Raw genomic sequence first — 22,091 nt, forward strand, 5'->3', positions numbered from 1 at the left:
AAAAAAAAACACATTTAAATCTTTCTTTTTCTGTATTATTTTTGTATGGCAACTTTGTTAAATAAAAATGTAGACTTCTACCATTTTTATGTCATCTTTGAAAACCCTAAAATTTAAATTTCTTTTCGAATTCACGCTTAATTTTGGGGGGAATAAAAGTTTGCTTCCGCGACATAATTTGGTATAAAATTTATACTTGCCGCTTGTTCACTGACGCATGTGCGTCAATTAATTATCTTCATCATGGATTTTTATCCAAAGGGCGTATAGGTATGTGTTCAATGCAGGACACGAAGAGCAGTGATTAACGCTTTTCATACAACGAATACGGTACAAAAGAACTGCAAACATTTCTGAAATGGAAAACCAGGTGATCCACATTAATGTCAGACCATTCAACTGTGAACTATGTGGGAAATCATTTAGACAGCGTAATGACTGGTCGAAACACCTGAGAGTACACACGAAGGAAAAGCCATACAAGTGTGAAGTTTGTGGGAAATTATTTAGCCAGAGTTCCAGCTTATTCGTACATTGGAGGATACACACTGGTGACAAGCCAAACAAATGTAACGTGTGTGGAAAACGGTTTAGAGATAAATCTGGAATCAAAAGTCACATGAAGACACACACCGGTGACAAACCATTCGAGTGCGAAATCTGTGGTAAATCGTTTGGTATGAACTCTTCCTTGAAGAGACACACTAGGACACATACTGGTTGCAAACCATACAAATGTGAACTGTGTGGTAAATCGTTTAGCGTTAGCCCGAGATTGAAAAATCACATGTGGATGCATACTGGTGAGAGACCATTTGAGTGTGAAATCTGTGGTAAACCATTTGGGGTGAAAGCCTATTTGACGAGACACACAAGGATACATACTGAAAACAAACCGTACGAATGTGGAATATGTGGTAAATCGTATACCCAAAATGCTTCGTTGTCAAGGCATTTAAAGAGACACACCAGTGACAAACCATGCAAATGCAAAATTTGTGGCAAATCGTTTGAAATGGAATACATATTGCAGGATCACACGAATGTACACAGCGGTGACCAACCATATATATGTGGAATATGTGGAAAATTGTTTAGCCAGATGGTTTATTTGTCCAAGCACATGAAGAGACACGGTTGTGACAAAACCATACAAATGTGATAATTATGGTCATATGTTGTTGTTGTTGTAGGGTTTAATACCATTTTTCAGTACATGATAGGCTATACATGGCAGCCAATATTAATGGTGGAGGAAGAACCTGTGAAAATCCTGGAAGGAACCTCCGACCCACGAGAAGCTACTGGCAAGCTTTCTCACATATCCACATTAGCCAAATCCGAGACTCGAACCCACACAGACAGAGGTGAGATGGCAGTGATCTGTAACAAAGAGCACTTTAGACCACTCTGCCACTCTGGGCCCCCATGGTCATATGTAAATCGTTATCAAAATTCATGATTGTAAATACTGGTGACAAACCATGCAAAACTATGTGAAAAATTATTTCTAGCTAGCAATAACTAGAGAATAAACTTCATATTATTGATTCAGTCTTAAACTATTAAATATATGTTATTTGCTTGTTAAGGAAGCATATAAGGTACAGAATGAAGGAACAGGGAAAAGGCATTGAAATGTGAGTTATGTAGACAATAGTATGGCAATAACAGTCAGTTATTGATTAAATGCAGTGCTCAAAGAAAATTTATGTTTGTCGCATGCCCAGGGCTGGTGACTTAAATAAATTCACAAGCCCTGATTGAAATTCCTCATGCCTAGACTACAATTTCCACGCACCTAAAAGTTCCCCTTTTTCAGTATTGTCACACAGCATTGCAATGGTTACCATGCAGAAATAAGTTCAAAGAGGTTTGAAGGTAATCCAAGTGTAATTCATGTTCATCACTACCCTCACTAGGGACTGTATGGTCCTCAGCGTTCAAACTTTTATGCCGGACTCTTTGAGTGAATTCTGGTCAGAACTGAGTTTATATCTGTTGATGTGTTGTTTGCAGTATGTGCAAAGAATTAATAGCCCCCCAATATCTTTTCTTTTCTTTTTCCACTTGCGTGTTCAAAAAGTAAACTCTTATCAACCAAGAGTTATGAATTATTTTTTTTTGTCTTTGCTGATAGCTAATTGCACCCTAAATCGGCTTCAGAAATGAATTACACTTGAACACTCTTCCGACAACAGAACTGCTCTTGCTTTCCATTCTGCATACATGTATGCAGTAAAATCTGACTTCAGAGAAATATTGTTGATGTTCACATACTTGTCAAAATTAAATACGTATAGCCTAAACATTCTCATTCAAGGCAATGTAATAAATTTTGTTCATGCACACACATCTAGCATCACTTTTGTTACTTATAAAGGGTTGTTTCACTTTCTTTCCCTACCTATGCAAATTAGCACAATGGGCTCACCCACTGCAGCATTAAAACACATGTCACTAGCTGTTGTCAGCCAGTTAAGAAATATGTGAAATGGTTGATTATACCTGACCTCATTATCTTTAATTACTGCTATTTAAACTGCCCAGGGGAGAGTTTTACATTCGCTCCAATTAGTTAACCATTTATACATGCTACATGTGATGGAGATATACTGAAAGTGGTGGTGTTTTTTACTTTTGGTTTTTTGGGGGAAAGATTACCGAAATTTGTATTTTCTATAAACACAACCATGTCACGGGGTTGTCGGTTACAAAATTGTATTTTTTAGCATGACATGCCATGCTTCACCTGGATTAAAATCATATCTCAATTTCACATAGGACACTGGTGATCTGATTTAGATTGTGCCATGTTATGGCAGCTATGTCAACATCTTGAAAATACAGTTAAACATTTCATCAGTTCGATCAAAGTTTCCTCAGGCAAATTAAAAGAAATTTTGATAAGCTGGTGGGGCAGCTCACTTAGAGTAAAGAACATGCCGTAACTTAAATTAGAGGGGCCTAGGATGTCGGGCTATCAAATTTGTTTACTACTAATATGCTTTTTTTAGGACACATTCTGGTGAGCAATTTCTTTCAAAATGTGTAATAATTAGATCCTTCCTGATACATCGCTAGCAGATGATATTCTGCCCATTTTACCTGGATGATGTGCAACCTGGTAGTTTCTCCTGTATACAACCACCAAATTTAGCCATTTTCAACAAGGCACAATGAAGGAAAATTAAATTATAACTTACAAATATAGATACTAACAGAAAGCCTGATTTGCATTTTGTTTATGTATGTTATGTAACAGTATCTTGAGATTCAGTGAATTTATTTCAACTTCCACACACCAAATAAACTAAACAGTAAATCTGCCAGCATACCACGAATATGTTCGATCATGATGTCAACTACCCATAGTAACATGTTTAACGAAGACTAAAATTTGACTAAAACTGTCATATATAAGACTAAGAGAAAGGCATAGCTGCCAACCCTCACGAATTTGGTGTGAATTTCACGACTTTTTTAGCGATTCACGGATTCACGCCGTAAGACAAAAATTCACGAATTTTCCGATCCTCAATTATTTTAAATCTTTAATAAAATAACCGATTTTCCGTTAAGCGCTAGTCGTGATATTCGCAGTTGCCGAAACGGTCCGGTACCGCTGGTCACGATATTAGTAGATCTACAGCCGATTAGTACAGTTGGCCAGGTCGCAAGAATTTTAGCCTATTTTAATCTGTATGTATAAGAGTAGTTTTACAAGTGCTTTTGAGAGAAACTAGGGCCTAACCGGAAATTCGCTCCGCGCATGCGTCAAAACACTGATTCGAGTTACCGTTAGCATCGCATGTAAGATTTTGAAAATGTCTTCACCACCATGGAAAAAGAAATGTATCACTCAAAAAGTGAAGTTTAATTTGGAATATATCAAAAATTGGCCGTGCATTCTGCCATTAAACATTGATATTCATTCATGCTTTTTGCACTCAGTGTGCCATCGCAGAGACGATGTGAGGAAGAATGTCGGTTGCAAAAAACACGTAGAAGTTGGGGAAATTAAGAATTCGCAGATTTCATCTCTGGAATATTTTAAACCATTGGCGGAAGACCCGCAGGCTACCAACGCTTAAGCATTATTTGTGAGTTTTCTTGTGTCGAACACAATCTACCTTTATCAGCTGGAGACCATGCTAAACATTTGTTCTGACATATGTTCCCGGACTCGAAAATCGCTTCCAAATTTTCCTGTGGAAGAACCAAAAATGCTGCAGCTCCTGTGCATTCCTCACAGCAACAGTGATAGCGAAAGATTATTTTCTTTAGTGAGGAAAAAAACAAGACAGACTTTAGGACCTCCTTAGCAGCAGAACATTTGTCAACAATTTTAGTCCCCAAGATCTACCAGCAGGCAAGAAGTCGGAACTGTTTAGAAAACAAATTTACGATCAAGCAGTTGAGGAAGTTAAAGTCTGCCACAGTATCATGTCTTAATAAATAAATATTTCTGCATATATGTAGTGTTTTATTTTTATTTTGCGAACTTGATATAGCGTAGTATTGATGGTCGGAGTAGTCAGAGTGGATGGAGTTATTGTCATGGTATTTTTTCACGAATTTGTGTCCAAATTCACGACTTTTTATCCCTATTTTCACTAATTGTGAGCCTGGAAGGTTGGCAGCTATGGTTAGGTAATAAAAAAAGACTTCATTATATTTATAACAGATTTTGGATAAAAACTGGAGACCCTTGAAGGAAGGATGCTTGCTACAAGAATAATGTTAAGTCTCTTTGGCTACAGCAGGGATGGTCCTGGCTTTTAAAAAGCTGTCGCCAAAATAATCGCCAACCTCAATATCTTGTTGCCAATTTTCAAAAAGTGTCGCCAGAACAAGTAGTGTACATTTTTCCAAGTGTTAATTTAGTCTATTAATGTAACAGGCAATGAAAATTACAAAAGATGGGTTAGTTAATACTTTAATTACAACAAGCATTAACAAAATTTTACAAAGTGTTACATGAAGATCCATCGTGATTTTAGGGCTGCCTCCTTTTTGAATGCAGTTTCAAAGTCTAATTTTTCACATCTGTACATGCTGATTCTCATTAAATTCTCGAGAGATGAGATGCAGAGTTTATTTCTGATGTCAGTTTTTATGAGGTTCATGTTACTGAATCCACGTTCACAGTCTACAGTGCTGAAAGGTGACACCAGTCTCTCAGCAGCCCCCCCCCCCCCCTTTATGGCTAGCTTCATAAAGCTTGTAGTGAATTGCTTCCTAAATACCAAGAATGATCACTGAATGCTGTATAAATTTTCTCGATAAGCAAAATAGGATCTCCATTCCCACGAATGAAACTTACACGAGTCAACACCTGGCAATATTGGACCGTATATATAAGCATAAATTCACACCTAATTTAGGGATTGTTTCACTCCTGTATTTTGAGAAATAAATAATTATTATTCGTTATGCAAAACTGGTCTTTTTTTGCTGTTTCTTGTTGTGGAGTTTAAGTCTCTGCAGCCATAACACGGATTGATGGCAAAAGGAAAAGATCAATGAGTAAAATGCTGCACTGGCGACAGATATAATTGTGATTGAGATTTTTTCCATTTGCTTTGTATTTATACACAGTAGTCTGTACTTCAGAGGTTATCAGTTTTCTATGAAGGTTCAGCAAAACTACTGTATTGGTATATGTAAAAAAACCCAGAAGGATTAGCCATTCAATTAATTCTATCTGTTCTATTCACGTCTTCAGAAGTCGGTCAGTTGTAGGTATAATTCGGTAGCATGATTGACTGTATCACAGCATACAGTACTCAGCCCAGATGTCAGCATAAGCAGATTATGATGTAACAATGCACTGTAAAGATGGGGTTGTCAATACGAACAAAGGATGATTAAGGATCGTTTGAGTAACAGATTGATTCCAATGCATTGCTTAGTCAAGTGTGTGGCTTCCTTTTGTTCTTCCTTTTAATTTATCCAGTCCAAATCCATAATTGTATGTACAAATTAAATAACCTAAAAGTCTATCGCCAAAAAAATCGCCAGATGGGATATTTTTGTCACCAATAAGGAAAAAAATCGCAATTTGCGACATTGGCGAAGCCCAGGACGATCCCTGCTACAGTAAATTCTACTGCTGATCTATTATTTTAATAAAGAAGGTATGAAGTTTAGCAGTGTTTACATAAACTTCATGGGTGAAATTGGGATTACTTATGCAAATACATCTATTGTGCATACTTTTTCCACATTAACATCAAATTCTGTCTTGATTGTCTAATCTTCCTTTTCTCTAGATTAACTTTTGACCTCTGGTATTTTATATTTCATTTTTCAGTTTGCTGTATTAATTTTTCTCCGTTACATTTGTAACATCTTATAACTATGCTTATTGTACCTTTGGAAGCTCTCTACTCCAGAGTCATGTTTTTTTTCAGTGGTTAAATTTTAATTATTGCAAGATTTCAAATGAAACTTCCGAGAAACTGTTTCTTCAAGAACTATAGATTTAGGCACAAAAGTGGTTTTTACTTTTCATTTTCTTTTCAAGGTCTTTACAATTTTGTAGGGGCCCTGAGTGGCTGAGTGGTCTAAAGCGGTCACCGTTATGGATCACTGCCATCTCACCTCTGAGTGAGTTCGAGTCACAGGCTCGGCTGATGTGGGTATGTGAGAAAGGCTGCCAGTAGCTCCTCATGGGTTGGTGGTTCTTCCCAGGGTTTTTCCTCCACCAATTATATTGACCCCCATGTATAGTCTATCTTGTGCTGAAAAATGGTGTTAAACTCTACAACAACAACAACAACAATTTTGTATAATTTGTATTTGTATTTAGATAATTCCTGTTCTACTTTCTAGAAACATGCATTCTGTGTCCTCTTCTTTCAGCTCTTCTCATTTGCTATCTAGAGTAGGGTCATCTAAAAATTGCACGCCTTATTTTAAATGTTTACTTTGTGATATTATGGATACAGTCTATTGCAAATGATGTTTTGTTTTTCAAAGCTCTAATGGTTGCACTGATTTAAAATGTAAGTGTTCAAATGTGCCAGCTTTCAGATTTATTCCTGCTCTTTATCAGTTGTCTTCCTTGCTTGCATCAAATGGAGTCATGTACATTGATCTACAATGAGTATGTATGTATTCCTCAATTAGCCCTGGTAAATCATGAAGCCATTTTCTTGTTTCATTTTCAGTGAAATAAGTTCACTTTTTTGTCATTTAGAGATATGCTTAACTACCTTTGGTATATTTTTTGTCTAAGCTTAGAAGTAACTTTGTTGAGAATTATTTTTCCTTTATCAAACTCTGGTTTTGCCATTTTCTTAGCAGTCTCACAGAAAGTAGCCAGTATCTTTGTGTGTTATCTCCCCACTTAATTTATTTAAAAGTAGCCTGTATCATGTGTCATCTCCCTCTTCATTTAAAAGTTCTATTCTGTTAAAGAGATGGAATTTCGATCAGTGATATGTTTTGATACAAACAGGTAAATACATGTTTAATCATCTATGTATCAGGAGATGAATATCCGACAACAGGGTCTTTTTTGTATTTCTTTAAAATTAATTACAATTTTCATCCTCCACTTACTTAAGTGTATACAAGATCAGAAAATAATGTATTTTTGGTGGAGATAAAGCAACAATAAAATATAGTGCCATTTCTGGACTGGTACTTCCTATAGAAGAAGAAAACAAATACAGCCATACACAAGGTTAAGGGATTCTCCATCCTTGTTCTATACTTGGTAATTTTTTAATATTTTTTCAAATTTCAGTATTCATATTATTGTTTTTTTCTCCAACAAATATTGATGGGATATGCTTTTCAGGAGATTGTTGTAGGCCAAAGGTTGTCATTTGACTTAGGAATATATATATATATATATATATATATATATATATATATATATATATATATATATATATATATATATATATATATATATGAGCGATTCTATGATTGCTTGTGTGGAATGGAGCCCCAGGTGGTCTAAACTGCTCACATCTAATAGATCACTGCCATCTTCCCCTTGTCTGCATAGATTCCAGTATCAGGCTTGGCCAGTGTGGGTATGTGAGAAAGCTGCCGGTTGCTTACTCTGGTCAGAGGTTCTTACCAGGTTTTTTTCTGGTTCTTCTTCATCTCAAACATACAAAAGTGACATCATCAAATCTTGTTTTCCAGCTTTCGGTTGAAATCAACTGACCCACTGATGTAGCCGATCAACTTCGGATGTATTTGTACATGTGTGAAAAATGGGTGGGTCTCTCGGTTCAAGGGGAAAATTACGAAGCTCATATTGTGATGAAATGTAGTTATTGTCTCATTTTAATGGAACCTATCAATGTTTAGGACAGTGTTTAGGACCAATATCTCTCAAGATTCAGTATTATTAGATGATTTGGCATATACAGTTTTTTGCACATAACTTTGGCATTGGGTCTTTCAGTCAAATTACCCATTGTACACCAAGTTTATATGAATATATATTGAGTTGGGAATCCTGATGCCCTAATTGTTGTTCATACAGAAATGTTATGTAGATTGTATTAGCTTTATATAGTACCTTTGTTACATATGAACAAATCGAGACTCCTGTATAATTTTTATGTCATCTTTAAAAATAAAAGTGCATGTTCAATACACGCTTAATGTTTTTCGAATAAACGTTTGCTACTGTGACATTATTTGGTTTATATTTAATACCTTACACTGAAGGTTATCAATTAATATTATTTTCTGCATGGTTTGTTTCATCAAGCAAGGGGGGTGTCTATAGACCATTCTTAACGAGATCCTCATGAATATTAATGTATCGCGAAAACGAGGCTACGGTAGGCAGACTGAGAAAAAAATATGGCGTCTTACTGTACATCGAGTAACGATCTGAGCTGTTTGCCAGATATTTCTTTTACATTCGTTGAGAATTTCATCACGGGTGTCTCCAGCAGTTCAGGGAATGAACAGATGACAAAAGGATTCAAGTATTACAGTGACGGATATGTCCATTCTCTTAAAGGTTAGTTGATTTACGTCCTATCTTGAGTGTACTTTTTCTCTACTGCACACAAAACACAAGTTAACGATATAGAAATGAAACTATTTAAAGCATAATTTGTTTTTCTGAGTAGGTCTGATTTAAATGTACAGCTGTCAGTCAGTACTGTGGTCAAAACACGCGGTCAAAATAAAACATTTACAAAACGTGCATAGTGACACAAACTGCCCTTTTAACCAACCACGCCCCCTTCCTCACCAGTAGAGACTTTGTGGTGCGCTTTAAATAGTTTTGGGTACATACCTTGCATTTTAATATGTATCAAAAGTACACAACCTGACATTTGTATATTTACCCACAAAACAGCAGGATTATTTGTTCAAAGCTGTTTTATATCCATTCATATATATATATATATATATATATATATATATATATATATATATATATATATATATATATATATATATTATCAAAGAGCACCCTGCCCCCAAACACACAAATTGGTCCCTTATTTATGTGAACTTCTTCATTGTTCATTGATCATAATTATTATTAGTTTTGTGGTGTTGGTAGATGGATGAATTTTAACACCCAGTATGTAACTGCACACATTAGATCAAGTAAACATAATAGGGAATAATCGTGTCTAAACAATATAACATTTGTCATTTTATGTATGGGATATTATGTTAATCTGTTTATTAAACTGAGTTTCTCTTTTATTTTCAGTTTATAGAGATGGAAATGAATGCCTTGTCAAGGGACGGTGTTTTAGATCACAAAAGAAGAACGAGTCACCACATGTTGTTGAGGTCATTTTCATTCATATTTATATTATAAATTATTAAAATTATATTCAACATGCACAAATATTTTTAATATTTCAACACTTAAAATATTATTGAAATTCAGATCTTGCATAAATGCTGTCTACGATACAGTTTGGCCATATCATATTTCTTCAAATAAACTTTCCAGGGCTGTCTATTTTCCTAAATTAGGATTGCTTTTGGAATACAAATTGAGTATGCTGTAAAGAAAAGAAGAAAAGAAAATTATCCGATTTGTATCCTTTTTAAAAGAAATTTCAACAACAAAAATTTGTAAAACCTGCTTAAGAAATCAAGGAAAATAATTTGTATTGGATAAATGACACCCCAGTGTGCAGGAACATTTTATTTGAATAAGAAACAAAACCACCTTTTAAATTATTGCAATTTATGATTTTGGTTTGTTTTTATATAAAAAAAATAACTTTTTTCTTCTAGAGAATGAATGACAATGTCAATCTGTACCCAAGTGGCATAATTGTGAGCCCATTTTGTCATTGGCTTGCTGCAACTCCTGATCGTAAAGTCTACAACCCCAACAGGACCCCCCCCCCCCCCCCTTATGGTTTGTTGGAGATTAAATGTCCAGTTGCAGACACTTTACTATCTCTGAAGTACCTTGCGGTCTCTAATGATGCCTTGAAATTGAAGACAAACCACAACTACTACTACCAAGTTCAAATGCATTTGGCAGTTACAGGACTGGAATGGTGTGATTTTTGTGTGTGGTTGGAAAATGACTTTCATGTTGAGACTATTCTGTTTGACAGGGAATTTTGCCAAGCTGTCAAGGACAAGCTTGATCTCTTCTGTTATAGATTCTACCTCAACTAGTACGTTCTCCTGTTTGTATATATGCATATGAATGTTTTGTAAGATATATTAAAATGAATTTTCTATGCCTTTACATTGTTAAATCATTCTGACAACTCCAAGCAAAATGGCTGCAAGTCAGTTGCCAATGTGGACTTTGTTGCACTGCTTTTAAAATCTACTTACATAAATTGTCAATTTTAAATTCAGCGTAGCTGGTTTTTCTTACTATATATGTATATAGGCCGGAACAGTCACACATAGATGCATTGTAGAACTGTGTATCATTTTCACATGAACCCTTTGAGTAATTGTGTATATATATATATATATATATATATATATATATATATATATATATATATATATATATCGACATACACACATCTTACCAAAGGTATTTGCATGAAATTCAAGATGTCATTGAAATATTACACGATGTTACTAAAGGTGTTTTAAAAAAACTTGTATATTACTGAAATGTTCATAAAATGAACAAGATTCACACATCTAAAAGGTATTTGCATGACAAGATGCCAATGAAATGTGGCATGATTTTAAGGTCTAAAAATAAACTACTGAAATGTCAATAAAATGAACCTTATGTGGTACTTTCATAATGTCTCAGTATCTTTGTTTTCATTCACAAGTTCTACATGATACTTCCATGTCACAAAATGCTATTTCTTTTGTTTAATTAGTGGTCATTTGAACAAAGTCAGTACATTTGCTACTGTCCACAACTGATTTATTGATCCAGAAATTGTCAAAGGCACCACAGACTGTAATAACTTTGTATTCTTTCACCCTCTTCATGTATCTTTACACATGTATCCTCAGGCTTGCAATTTTTTGATTGGTTTCCACCTGGGAAGCTGTGAACTGCCCATCACTACACCGAAAGTGTGGTGTTGCAATGGAAACACCAGTACCTTCTAAAACTTTATGTAAAACAAAACCTTTATCTGCCATGATTTGGTCCCCTGGTTCTAACAAATCTATAAGCCCTGACAGCTTTGTGATCTCCACATCACTCATGCATCCCGAGTACAAGGAAGACACACGTGATTGCACCGTGTGGGGCTATCCCTACCAAACCTTTTCAGGTGTTGTGAGTTTTGTAGTTTGAATAAGTCTTTGATGCAAGCACTAGAGATGAGGGTCTTTCTGTAAATATTTCTGTGCAGTCAATAATAATTCTAGTTCCTGGGTAGGACAGTTGAAAATCGAGAGGCATATTTGCTTGAACCTGCTCACGACTTGGTAAAAAATACAAATAATTTGTCCACATGATTATTATCCGACTTACAGAATACCTGTGAATATTAAATCGAACAGACATATCTTCAATCGGAAATCCACATCTCAATCTACACAAAAACATGAAAAGTTCATCCACTGGGTCCATTGCCTTTTGCCGTCCCCTGATGTTGATGTCATTCCCTGTGCTGTATTATAAGCTCTTCATTCTAATTGCAGTCGGTTTGATGCTATTGAAGAAGGTTATAAAAACCTCATATGTGGGAAAACCAGTGTAAAATTCTATCATTTCATCATCATCTGTAAATCTGTTCAACCCAAGCTTCTCCATGTTTATTTTTTTATTCAAATCTTGCAGTTGCCTTTCCTTCTCTTCCAATTCTGTTACTGCTTTCCTCAGTCTCTTCTCCAGCTCTGTAATTTTACTTTTGCATGCTATATGCAACTCGCAGGATCTGAAGAAGGTAAAATAATAATGTAGCTTTTCATCAACATTTGTTAACTATAATGGAGACAAAAAAATATAACTAGCAAAGTTACCAGCTTCACTATAATTTAAAATTATACAAGAGTTTTAACAGAGGCTGCTTTCCACTGATTGTCTGCTCTCTCTCTCTCTCTCTCTCTCTCTCTCTCTCATACACATAAACACACTGTGTCATGCACACACACACCATGCACACACTATGAAATAAAAGTGTAAAACAAAAGTTACATAACTATGGTTTGATTAAATATCAGTGCCATCTGGAGGAGAACAGTAAGCAAAATAAGCCCCACATAAATCAGGTCTTTTCAGAGTAAATAAGAGAAATTATGCAGTGATGTTTTATCAACAGCTTCATTAATTCTTATCCACTCTCTCTCTCTCTCTCGTAATTTCATTCAACTTGTACTCTCATCATTTTCATTGTACTGGTGCTATCTCTCTTCTCTATCGTGGTCATTTACATTCTACTTGTTTTTTTAACGAGGTAATAACTTTACCTTTTCTGTACTTACTACTCCTACGCAAAATTCATAATTTCTTATAAAAATGCGCTGCTTGGAGGTACGCCCAGTTTTCGATGACCCCGTTATGTGGAATGGGACTAGGGGTAACATTTTTAGAAACCTGTCATTATAAAACACACATACATACAATCATTTACTTCATCGACAGAATCTATTTTGCGTTTGGAATTCTTATTCTTACATCATTCAGTTCCAAGAAAATATAAACACACCAACAATCATCCAGTTTCTTACCTTAAAATTCAGCCTCTCATCACGACGTATTGCAACAATCCATTTTCTACGAATCTCCATCTTCTTCACTGATGGGATATGGTGGAAGCTTAAATCTATGTGAATTCTAGCATTCCCATTGCACAACGGAACACAACAATAATTGTCACGATTTTTTCTGTTGCCGGTATCAACTGTAGCAGCCATGGTTGCGAGGTAAAATGAAACTGGTGCCTATATTAGCCTCGTTTCGGATTCGCTGACCCAGGGTCACATGAATATATGAATACATTCTAAGAATGGTCTATAGCTGTGCAATGCACTCGGTGAAGACTCCTTATCATTGGTTTTCACACAGCATTCATGAACTGTAACATACAGAAGTGAACTGAATTTTACAGTTTTTTACTTGCTCTTGTTATGTCTGTTTAATTTAATTCTTTGTTTGTTAGTTTAAAAAAAAAATTATTATTTTATTACATGTTATTGTAATGTAACATTGCATGCTGGACTTGGCCTTTTCCAAACTTGAGTTCATTTCTGCTTGATCTGATTGACTTTTTTTAATTTCATTTATGTAAATAACTAATAATATCTTCATTATTCTGTATGTGTATGAGCTTATTATCATGATTTTTATTCAGGTAAACAAAGGAGTAAATATGTTGATCAAGATCAGGGTTTGTAGATTCCTAAGTGAGTTTTTTAGGCTGTGGTATTGTAAATAAACAAGGCTTATTAGATCATCCTAGAAGGTTATTTTCCATTAAGTAATGGTTGTTTTTAGACAATGCTAATTGCGACCCAGAGGTCAAGCCGATAACTATATTATCTTGTGACTTTGAGGATTTACATCTAACCTTTCAAGTTGTGTTATGTATTATATTAAATTTTATTTTCTTCAAATTATTGAACTCAAGTGATTATTTTCTCTGGAAATACAAAAGTGTTCTGATAAAAGTCTTGGATAAAGACATTCATTGGAATTTATACTGAATTGAAACCTAGAATAATATTTCTATGATTCAACAAAAGATTGTTGACACATCAGTACTTCATAGGATATAACAGAAACATCATTACCTTCAATTTTGGATCTCTTCGGGACTTAAACTGAGTTTCATTCAGGACTTTTTTTTACTAGGACTTGTGTCTTTAATTCTTGGATTATTTTTGGATTCAATTCGCAATACCATAAGTTCCTTTCTCTCATTTTTTACTCAGTATTCTGGGGAAATAAATTATTTCTTCAATTTTACAAAGCTTGCTGTCTTCACTCGTTTCTATTACTTATTTTAAGAGCATAGTCTTGTAACACTCTAAAATGGAAAAGCATATGATACACATAATATCAGATCATTCAAATGTGAGCTATGTGGCCAATCATTTAGACAGTGTGCTTACTTGTACATACACTGGAGGATACACACAGCTTAAGCTGTAAAAATGTGAACTGTTTGGTAAACGGTTTACAGTACCTTATTCCCAGGGGCATAGAATACACAACTGCCAAGAATTTCAACTCGCATTTGTTGGCGTATTATGTGTTGCCACTGGTCTGCGCATTTGACTTTGAGCTTGCCTAGTAACATATACACTCCTTTCTTAAGATATTATGGGATAGATTGCATAGGATATAAAAAAGGTTATTGACATAGGTGTTTTTACGACCGTTAGTAATAATATCAATAAAGTCATGTTTACTAGTGTGGGGTCATTTCCCACTGGAAGGCTTAGGTAATGTAGATTCTTAGATGAATTGAGTTATTTCTCATTGGATGGGGTAGGTCACATGAATAGGTATTTCGAAGTATCAGCTAGAGTAGTGAGATCTGTCATGTACGGTATATATATATATATATATATATATATATATATATATATATATATATATATATATGTGTGTGTGTGTGTGTGTGTGTGTGTGTGTGATTGCAATTGACTCTTGAAGATGTATATAAGGAGAGAACCTAGCAATCAGATTTATTACTATTAAAATTCATTCCTTTCTGGGATTCTTTTTTCATATGTTCAGTCTAAAGTTGTATTTAATGTTGAGATAATTTCAGAGGAGACATTTGTTAGGATTATTCATTGGAATCACAAGGCACTCATTGTATTAGAGCATTATTCTGGAACTATTGTGAGTTATTCACATGAGTTCTGGACAATTCCATTGTGTTACCTTCATTCGAGGAGTTGAAATTAATTTGGAACGTTCATGTCTTCTCGACTTGAATAGAACATTTTATGATTATTTTGGATTCACTTCATAATATTTCAAGTTCCTCTCCCATTTTCATTTATACCTTTGATAGATTATTTTTTAAATTTAACATAACTTGTTGGTCTTGCTTCCTTTTGTTATATAGTTTACGATCAAAGAGTTGTAACACCAGGAAATGTATTATTACAATTTTCTAAAATATTGTTCCAAATAAATATGGCAAATGAATGAGTCACAAAGTGGAATTTGGTAGCTGAAAATGTTGCCAACAGAAAGTGATTGATTAATACACATCTTGAAGGATATCATTAAAAAAATATGGAAGTAAACATGAATCCATTTGATGAGCTGCTAAGTTTAGAAAAATTTGAAAACCTTTTTATTGACACACTTACATTGATTGCACTTCTGCATCAATATATTGGACAAAAATGAGAGCAGATTCTTCATAAACTTTGTCAAGTATGCATAATTTATACAGTATTTTTTGTAAGTGACAGATCTGTAATGTGAATATATTTTCTTTGTTTATTGCACTGCATGCATACACTCTACACATTTCAGTGTATGTATTGACCTGCATACATGTCTTCTACACATTAGTGTATTTATTGACCTGCATACATACCTTCTACACATTACAGCATATGTATTGCACTGCATACATACCTTGTACACATTGCCATGTATTTATTGACCTACATGCATTCTACACATTACATTCTATTTATTGACCTGCATACATACCTTCTACACATTACATCATATTTATTGCACTGCATGCGTACCTTGTACACATTTCAGTGTATGTAGTGACCTGCATACATGTCTTCTACACATTACGGTGTATTTATTGACCTGCATACATGTCTTCTACACATTACAGCATATTTATTGCACTGCATACATACCTTGTACACATTACAGTGTATTTATTGCCCTGCATACAAGTCTTCTACACATTACGGTGTATTTATTGACCTGCATACATATCTTCTACACATTACAGTGTATTTATTGCCATGCATACATGTCTTATACACATTACATTGTATTTACTGACCTGCATACATACCTTCCACACAATACAGCATATTTAATGCACTGGATACATACCTTCTACACATTACAGTGTATTTATTGACCTACATACATACCTTATACACATTACATTGTATTTTCTGCACTGCATACATACCTTCTACACATTAAAGTGTATTTTGTGACCTACATACATACCTTCTACATATTATACTGTATTTATTGACTAACATACATACTTTCTACACATTGCAGTGTATTTATTGACCTGCATACATATCTTGTACACATTACAGTGTATTTATTGACCTACATACATACTTTCTACACACTGCAGTGTATTTATTGACCTGCATACATACCTTGTACACATTGCTGTGTATGTATTGACCTACATACATACGTTGTACACATTACATTGTATTTATTGACCTACATACATACTTTCTACACATTGCAGTGTATTTATTGACCTGCAAACATACTTTCTACACATTGCAGTGTATTTATTGACCTGCATACATACTTTCTACACATTGCAGTGTATTTATTGACCAACATACATACCTTCTACACATTACATTGTATTTATTGACCTACATACATACTTGCTACACATTACAGTGTATTTATTAACTAACATACATACTTTCTACACATTGCAGTGTATTTATTGACCTGCATACATATCTTGTACACATTACTGTGTATTTATTGACCTACATACATACTTTCTACACATTACAGTGTATTTATTGACCTGCATAGATACCTTGTACACATTACTGTGTATGTATTGACCTACATACATACCTTCTACACATTACATTGTATTTATTGACCTACATACATACTTTCTACACATTGCAGTGTATTTATTGACCTGCAAACATACTTTCTACACATTGCAGTGTATTTATTGACCTGCATACATACTTTCTACACATTGCAGTGTATTTATTGACCAACATACATACCTTCTACACATTACATTGTATTTATTGACCTACATACATACTTGCTACACATTACAGTGTATTTATTGACTAACATACATACTTTCTACACATTGCAGTGTATTTATTGACCTGCATACATATCTTGTACACATTACTGTGTATTTATTGACCTACATACATACTTTCTACACATTACAGTGTATTTATTGACCTGCATAGATACCTTGTACACATTACTGTGTATTTATTGACCTACATACATACCTTCTACACATTACAGTGTAGATATTGAAATGCCTTCTGCACATCATGAAAGATGATATTGTGTCGGTACTATACACATGATGTATATTCACATGTGAAGATAACTGGAGAAACATTCACTTGCTATGTCAAACTGTAATGCCAATAATAACTTCATCTCTAACAATTTAGCACCAAGGATAGTACATGACATAAATTTATATTGTGTGTAGTGAATGGTACCAAGGCTGCAGATACCAAGTGAAAAAATATAAATAGGCTCTTCACTTTTAAACATTAATTGTAGTATTTATGCTAGTTACTAGTTCAACATATATTTTGTTAGGTAACAGAACAAATTTGAAAATTCATGATTGTCTGTGGGCAACCAACTTTGAAAATCACATTTTGCAGCAGGTTTCTTTCCTTTGTTTTTTGTTGTTTTGTTTGCTTGCTAGGTAAATTGCAAGTGGCACCAAGATGATTTCCTTATTAAAATGATTCAGCAATCAAAACGTTAATTGACAGACAAGATCACAGACTTATCCGTATGTTTATGCTTATCTAAGTTCGTGAATTTTGTACTTTAAGCAGTGTTTATCTTATTTTGTATTCGAGCACGTTCATTTAAATTCTTGACTTCATTTTCCTTCAAACTTTCAAGACTAAATCACCCTAATAGAAAAGTATCGAGGTCGTTTGTCTGGACGACATCTTGCTAAGCCTGGAGGAATCGAGTAAAATCTAGTGAGATTAGGGGAATCTACCACATCATAACAAGGCCTAAACTTGAAACACGAGATTAGGATAAGCTACACAGTCATAACAATACCCACACTCGAAGCAGACACAATGTCACCCATTGTCCTCTGCATTGGAGATTGAACACATCACAGTCTGTGAATCCTTTGCATCAAAAATACACATTACAACAAAAGTGTGCATGACATTTATAGAGGCGTGCATCTGTGACGCTCATATATGTGTACAGGGAAACACTGTTACAATAATGAAAATAACAGTTACGACTCTATGGGTTTAAACTAGGTAACAGACAAAATCGAAACCCACCAAGTTTTTTAAACTTCAACAAATAATTTATTTCCCTATAATTCAGAGCGAAAGGTTTAATAGATCTTAAGAGTATTGTTAACTAAATCCCAAAGAATCCTAAAAGTTCCACCACAAGTCTAAATGTTTGAAATTCCAGTGGTGTACCTAATAAATTCAAACACTGAATATGTTGATGTACCTGTAGTTTTGCCAATGCCATGGAATGTAGTGATGTGTACTAACAGTCTTTTTATGCATCTCAATAATATAATCCATAATGTCCTTTTCTGAATTGATTAATTGGCTACAAGAATATTACTGTTTTAGTACATGAATATTATTGAGCACTTTGTAATTCCCGTGAACATTACTTTGAGAATAAAAATCAACCTAAATTAAAAATAGAACAGAATAATAGCACTGACTCTTTTACGGATGTTACGGCAAGAATGAATAATTATATGGTGAACATGATTACGGCGAAACAATCTATAGAATGTCAGTGTATACAGAGGCGCTGATGAAGAAAGTAATCATAACATGTTGATAAGATGCATCAACCTGAAACTGTATAAGATCAGGAGAAGGGAACACAGACCAACCCTACTAGATAAAAAGACGAAGCAATGAGTCTGTCCTTCAGGCAAGAACTCTGTACCCGCTTCCAGACAGTTGGTGAAGAGCAGTAGATATACAGTGACAAAAGCAATCAGACCTTACGAGAAGCTGGTGGGACAGTTCTTATATTTAGAATAAAGAGAAGAAAAAAGAGTGGATTACGACAGAATATACCTGAAAGGAAAGAGATTAAACCGAATACCAGCATAACCAGGTCACAGAGAATCGAAGATCAACTGGAAGGTTGTTGTAGTTGTCATAGGGTTTAACGCCATTTTTCAGCACACGATAGGCTATACATGGCGGCCAGTATTAATGGTGGTGGAAGAACCCGGGGAAATCCCGGAAAGAACCACCGACCCACAAGAAGCTACTGGCAAGCTTTCTCACATACCCACATTAGCCGAATCGGACACTTGACCCCATGCGGACAGAGGTGAGATGACAGTGATCCACAACGGAGAACGCTTTAGACCACTCAGCCATCAACTGGAAGGAGGATACCAAAAAACAAACTGAACAGAGAGGTGACAAAAACAGACAGTAATGCCTATATAGAAAGACTAGCAAAAGAGGCATAACATCCACGTGGTAGACAAGACATGATGACATTGTACATAATCATTAAGATGCTCAATGGTTGGTTCAGCAACTGTGTTGTGCCCATGAAAGTCAAGGAGGGAAACATCATATCTAATTAAGTGTCTAGATAGCACAATGGAAAGAACATTTTCAGATGAACCTAAATAGATCAGAACACTCTGGTGTAGCAGAGATACCAGCATGAGAAGACTTTGATATCTCTGCAGGGCCACCAACACCAGAAGAAGTCAAAACAGCAGTCCAAGCAATGCAGAGTAGCAAGTCACCAGGTTTCGATGAGGTGACCGCATAAATGCTAATAGCCGATGAGAAAGAACAACCTCGATTGCTGACAAAAATGTTCAAGGACATACGGGAGAATGAACCAGCTCAAGCGCACTGAAAACTGGGCTTGTTATTTAACTACCCAATAATGAAGATTTGTCGAACTAAAAACAGACTGGTGAGACATCACTCGGCGTTCTCCCACCAGGAAGGTCTTCAACAAGATCAGCCACAGAAGAATGCCAGACGCACTGGACAAGTACATCTGGCAAGAACAGGTTGACTTTCGACCTGGACACTCATGCTCATACCATATATCTGTACTGAGACAGGAGACAGATCTTAGAATAAAACCAGTAATGGAATGCACCTTTAGATGCCAATTTTATTGACTTGGAAAAATCTTTGAACATCCTATTTCAGAAATCCTTGTGGAAAATATTACAACATCAATGAGTTCCACGGAAAATTGTAAACAAAAAAGCGAGTTCTCATGACAAGTACTCTGCAATAATAAACTGAGGTCTTTGAGGTGGCGACAGAGTGAAACAAGTATGCATCATGTCTCCCGTTTGCTCATACTTGAGATCTATTGGACCATAAAGGATGTGGTCCGTCAGGAGCAAAGAAACATTCATTCAACCCTTACCCGCCTCCTGGAGGATCTGGACTTTGCTGATGACATTGTGCTGTTCTCACAAAGACACCAGAACAGGCAAATCAAGAACGCAGACTTGTCACACGTAGCAAGCATACTTGGACTGCATATCAGCTCCAGGAAGACCAGGCACACAAGGATGAATAACAAAATAATAGAGCACCTCAGGCTGAATGAAGAGGAGGTTGAAAAGGTAGTAAACTTCAGGTATTTAGGCTCCACAATGACAACCAGAGGAGATGCAGAAAAAGAAAAACGTGCATACATTTCCCTGACCAGCAAAGGATTTGCAGCACTCGGGAGTACTTGGAAAGCCAGGAGTATCCACACGAAAACTTAGATCAAGATTTTCAAAAGGAATTGTCTGAGAACCCTACTATATGGAGCGGAATCTTGTAAAATTCCCAAAGCCATAAGCCACGAGTTATAAGTGTTCCAGAAAAGATGTATGTGTAGGATTCTTAACATCTTTTGGCCCCACACCATCTCAAGCACCTAACTGGATATACGAAATGAAAGCAAACCCATTGCCCAAGAAGTCCACATGTGCAGATGGAGGTGCGCCGAATTCCTCCCATATCCCGACATAGTCTCCCTCAGCTGGACTCAGCCGGCCGACGAAAGTGAGACAGACACAAAGAGACCTGGAGAAGGGCAATAGAGAAGGAATGAAGGAACAAAAGTGGACCTGAGAACATCTGGATAGACGTGCATTAGGCAGACCACGGTGGCGAGCTCTGCTTGCGGTCTTAACTAACTAACTAACTAACTGTCTAAACAAGATTATAGACCCCTCTACTTGATCTTTATAGCAATTACATCTTCTGGAAATAATGTCAAATTATTGCAAAATTTTCATTCTGAAAGTTTATAAGGTCCGAATCAAGACTGAATCTTTAACTCAAATTGAAGTAATCAGGATCTGAATATGTATCCACGATATTGGAGATAAAAGCTATGTTGTTTACAAAATAAATATCACTGGTCAGGTATACCATTAATTTTCTTTCTGACAAAGTTCAAGTGCAAAAAAACATATAAATGACTCAATCATTGAAAAAGCCAACAAACAACGCAAATTAAATATAACCAAACCTCGTCTCATAAAGAGAAAGATAGATTTATAGAGTTAGCTTTCTTTCAATTAATTAAATATATTTGATTACAAATTATATTAAGATGACGCATTATGAATGACAAAATGAAGCATTGTAATAATTCTATACACGTGAAAATTAATTTGTAATAATATTATCTTGTCCATTCATGTGCCTGATATCAATATTGTATTCCAGCAACGTACAACTCCATC

At 35.3% G+C, this 22,091-nt stretch overlaps 1 protein-coding gene and 1 long non-coding RNA gene across 2 annotated transcripts; one reads left to right on the plus strand and one right to left on the minus strand.

Moving 5' to 3' along the window:
• The first annotated feature begins 1,168 nt into the window (after window positions 1–1,168).
• On the plus strand, window positions 1,169–11,625 carry LOC149792834 (uncharacterized). The gene is made up of 3 exons (XM_089971299.1): window positions 1,169–9,001; window positions 9,713–9,795; window positions 10,252–11,625. The coding sequence occupies exons 1-3, from the start codon at window positions 8,839–8,841 to the stop codon at window positions 10,645–10,647; spliced, it is 642 nt and encodes a 213-aa protein (XP_089827425.1). The 5' UTR covers window positions 1,169–8,838; the 3' UTR covers window positions 10,648–11,625.
• A 462-nt stretch (window positions 11,626–12,087) lies between these two features.
• Window positions 12,088–13,335, minus strand: LOC149792835 (uncharacterized). Its single transcript, XR_016423593.1, has 2 exons — window positions 13,135–13,335; window positions 12,088–12,341 (listed from the first exon to the last, which is right to left on the minus strand). It is a non-coding gene; the product is annotated as an uncharacterized LOC149792835 (long non-coding RNA).
• Window positions 13,336–22,091: the final 8,756 nt, after the last annotated feature.

This window comes from Sinohyriopsis cumingii, chromosome 9 (genome assembly GCF_028554795.1).
Source record: "Sinohyriopsis cumingii isolate HCF-2022 chromosome 9, ASM2855479v2, whole genome shotgun sequence".
Classification (NCBI taxonomy): domain Eukaryota; kingdom Metazoa; phylum Mollusca; class Bivalvia; order Unionida; family Unionidae; genus Sinohyriopsis; species Sinohyriopsis cumingii.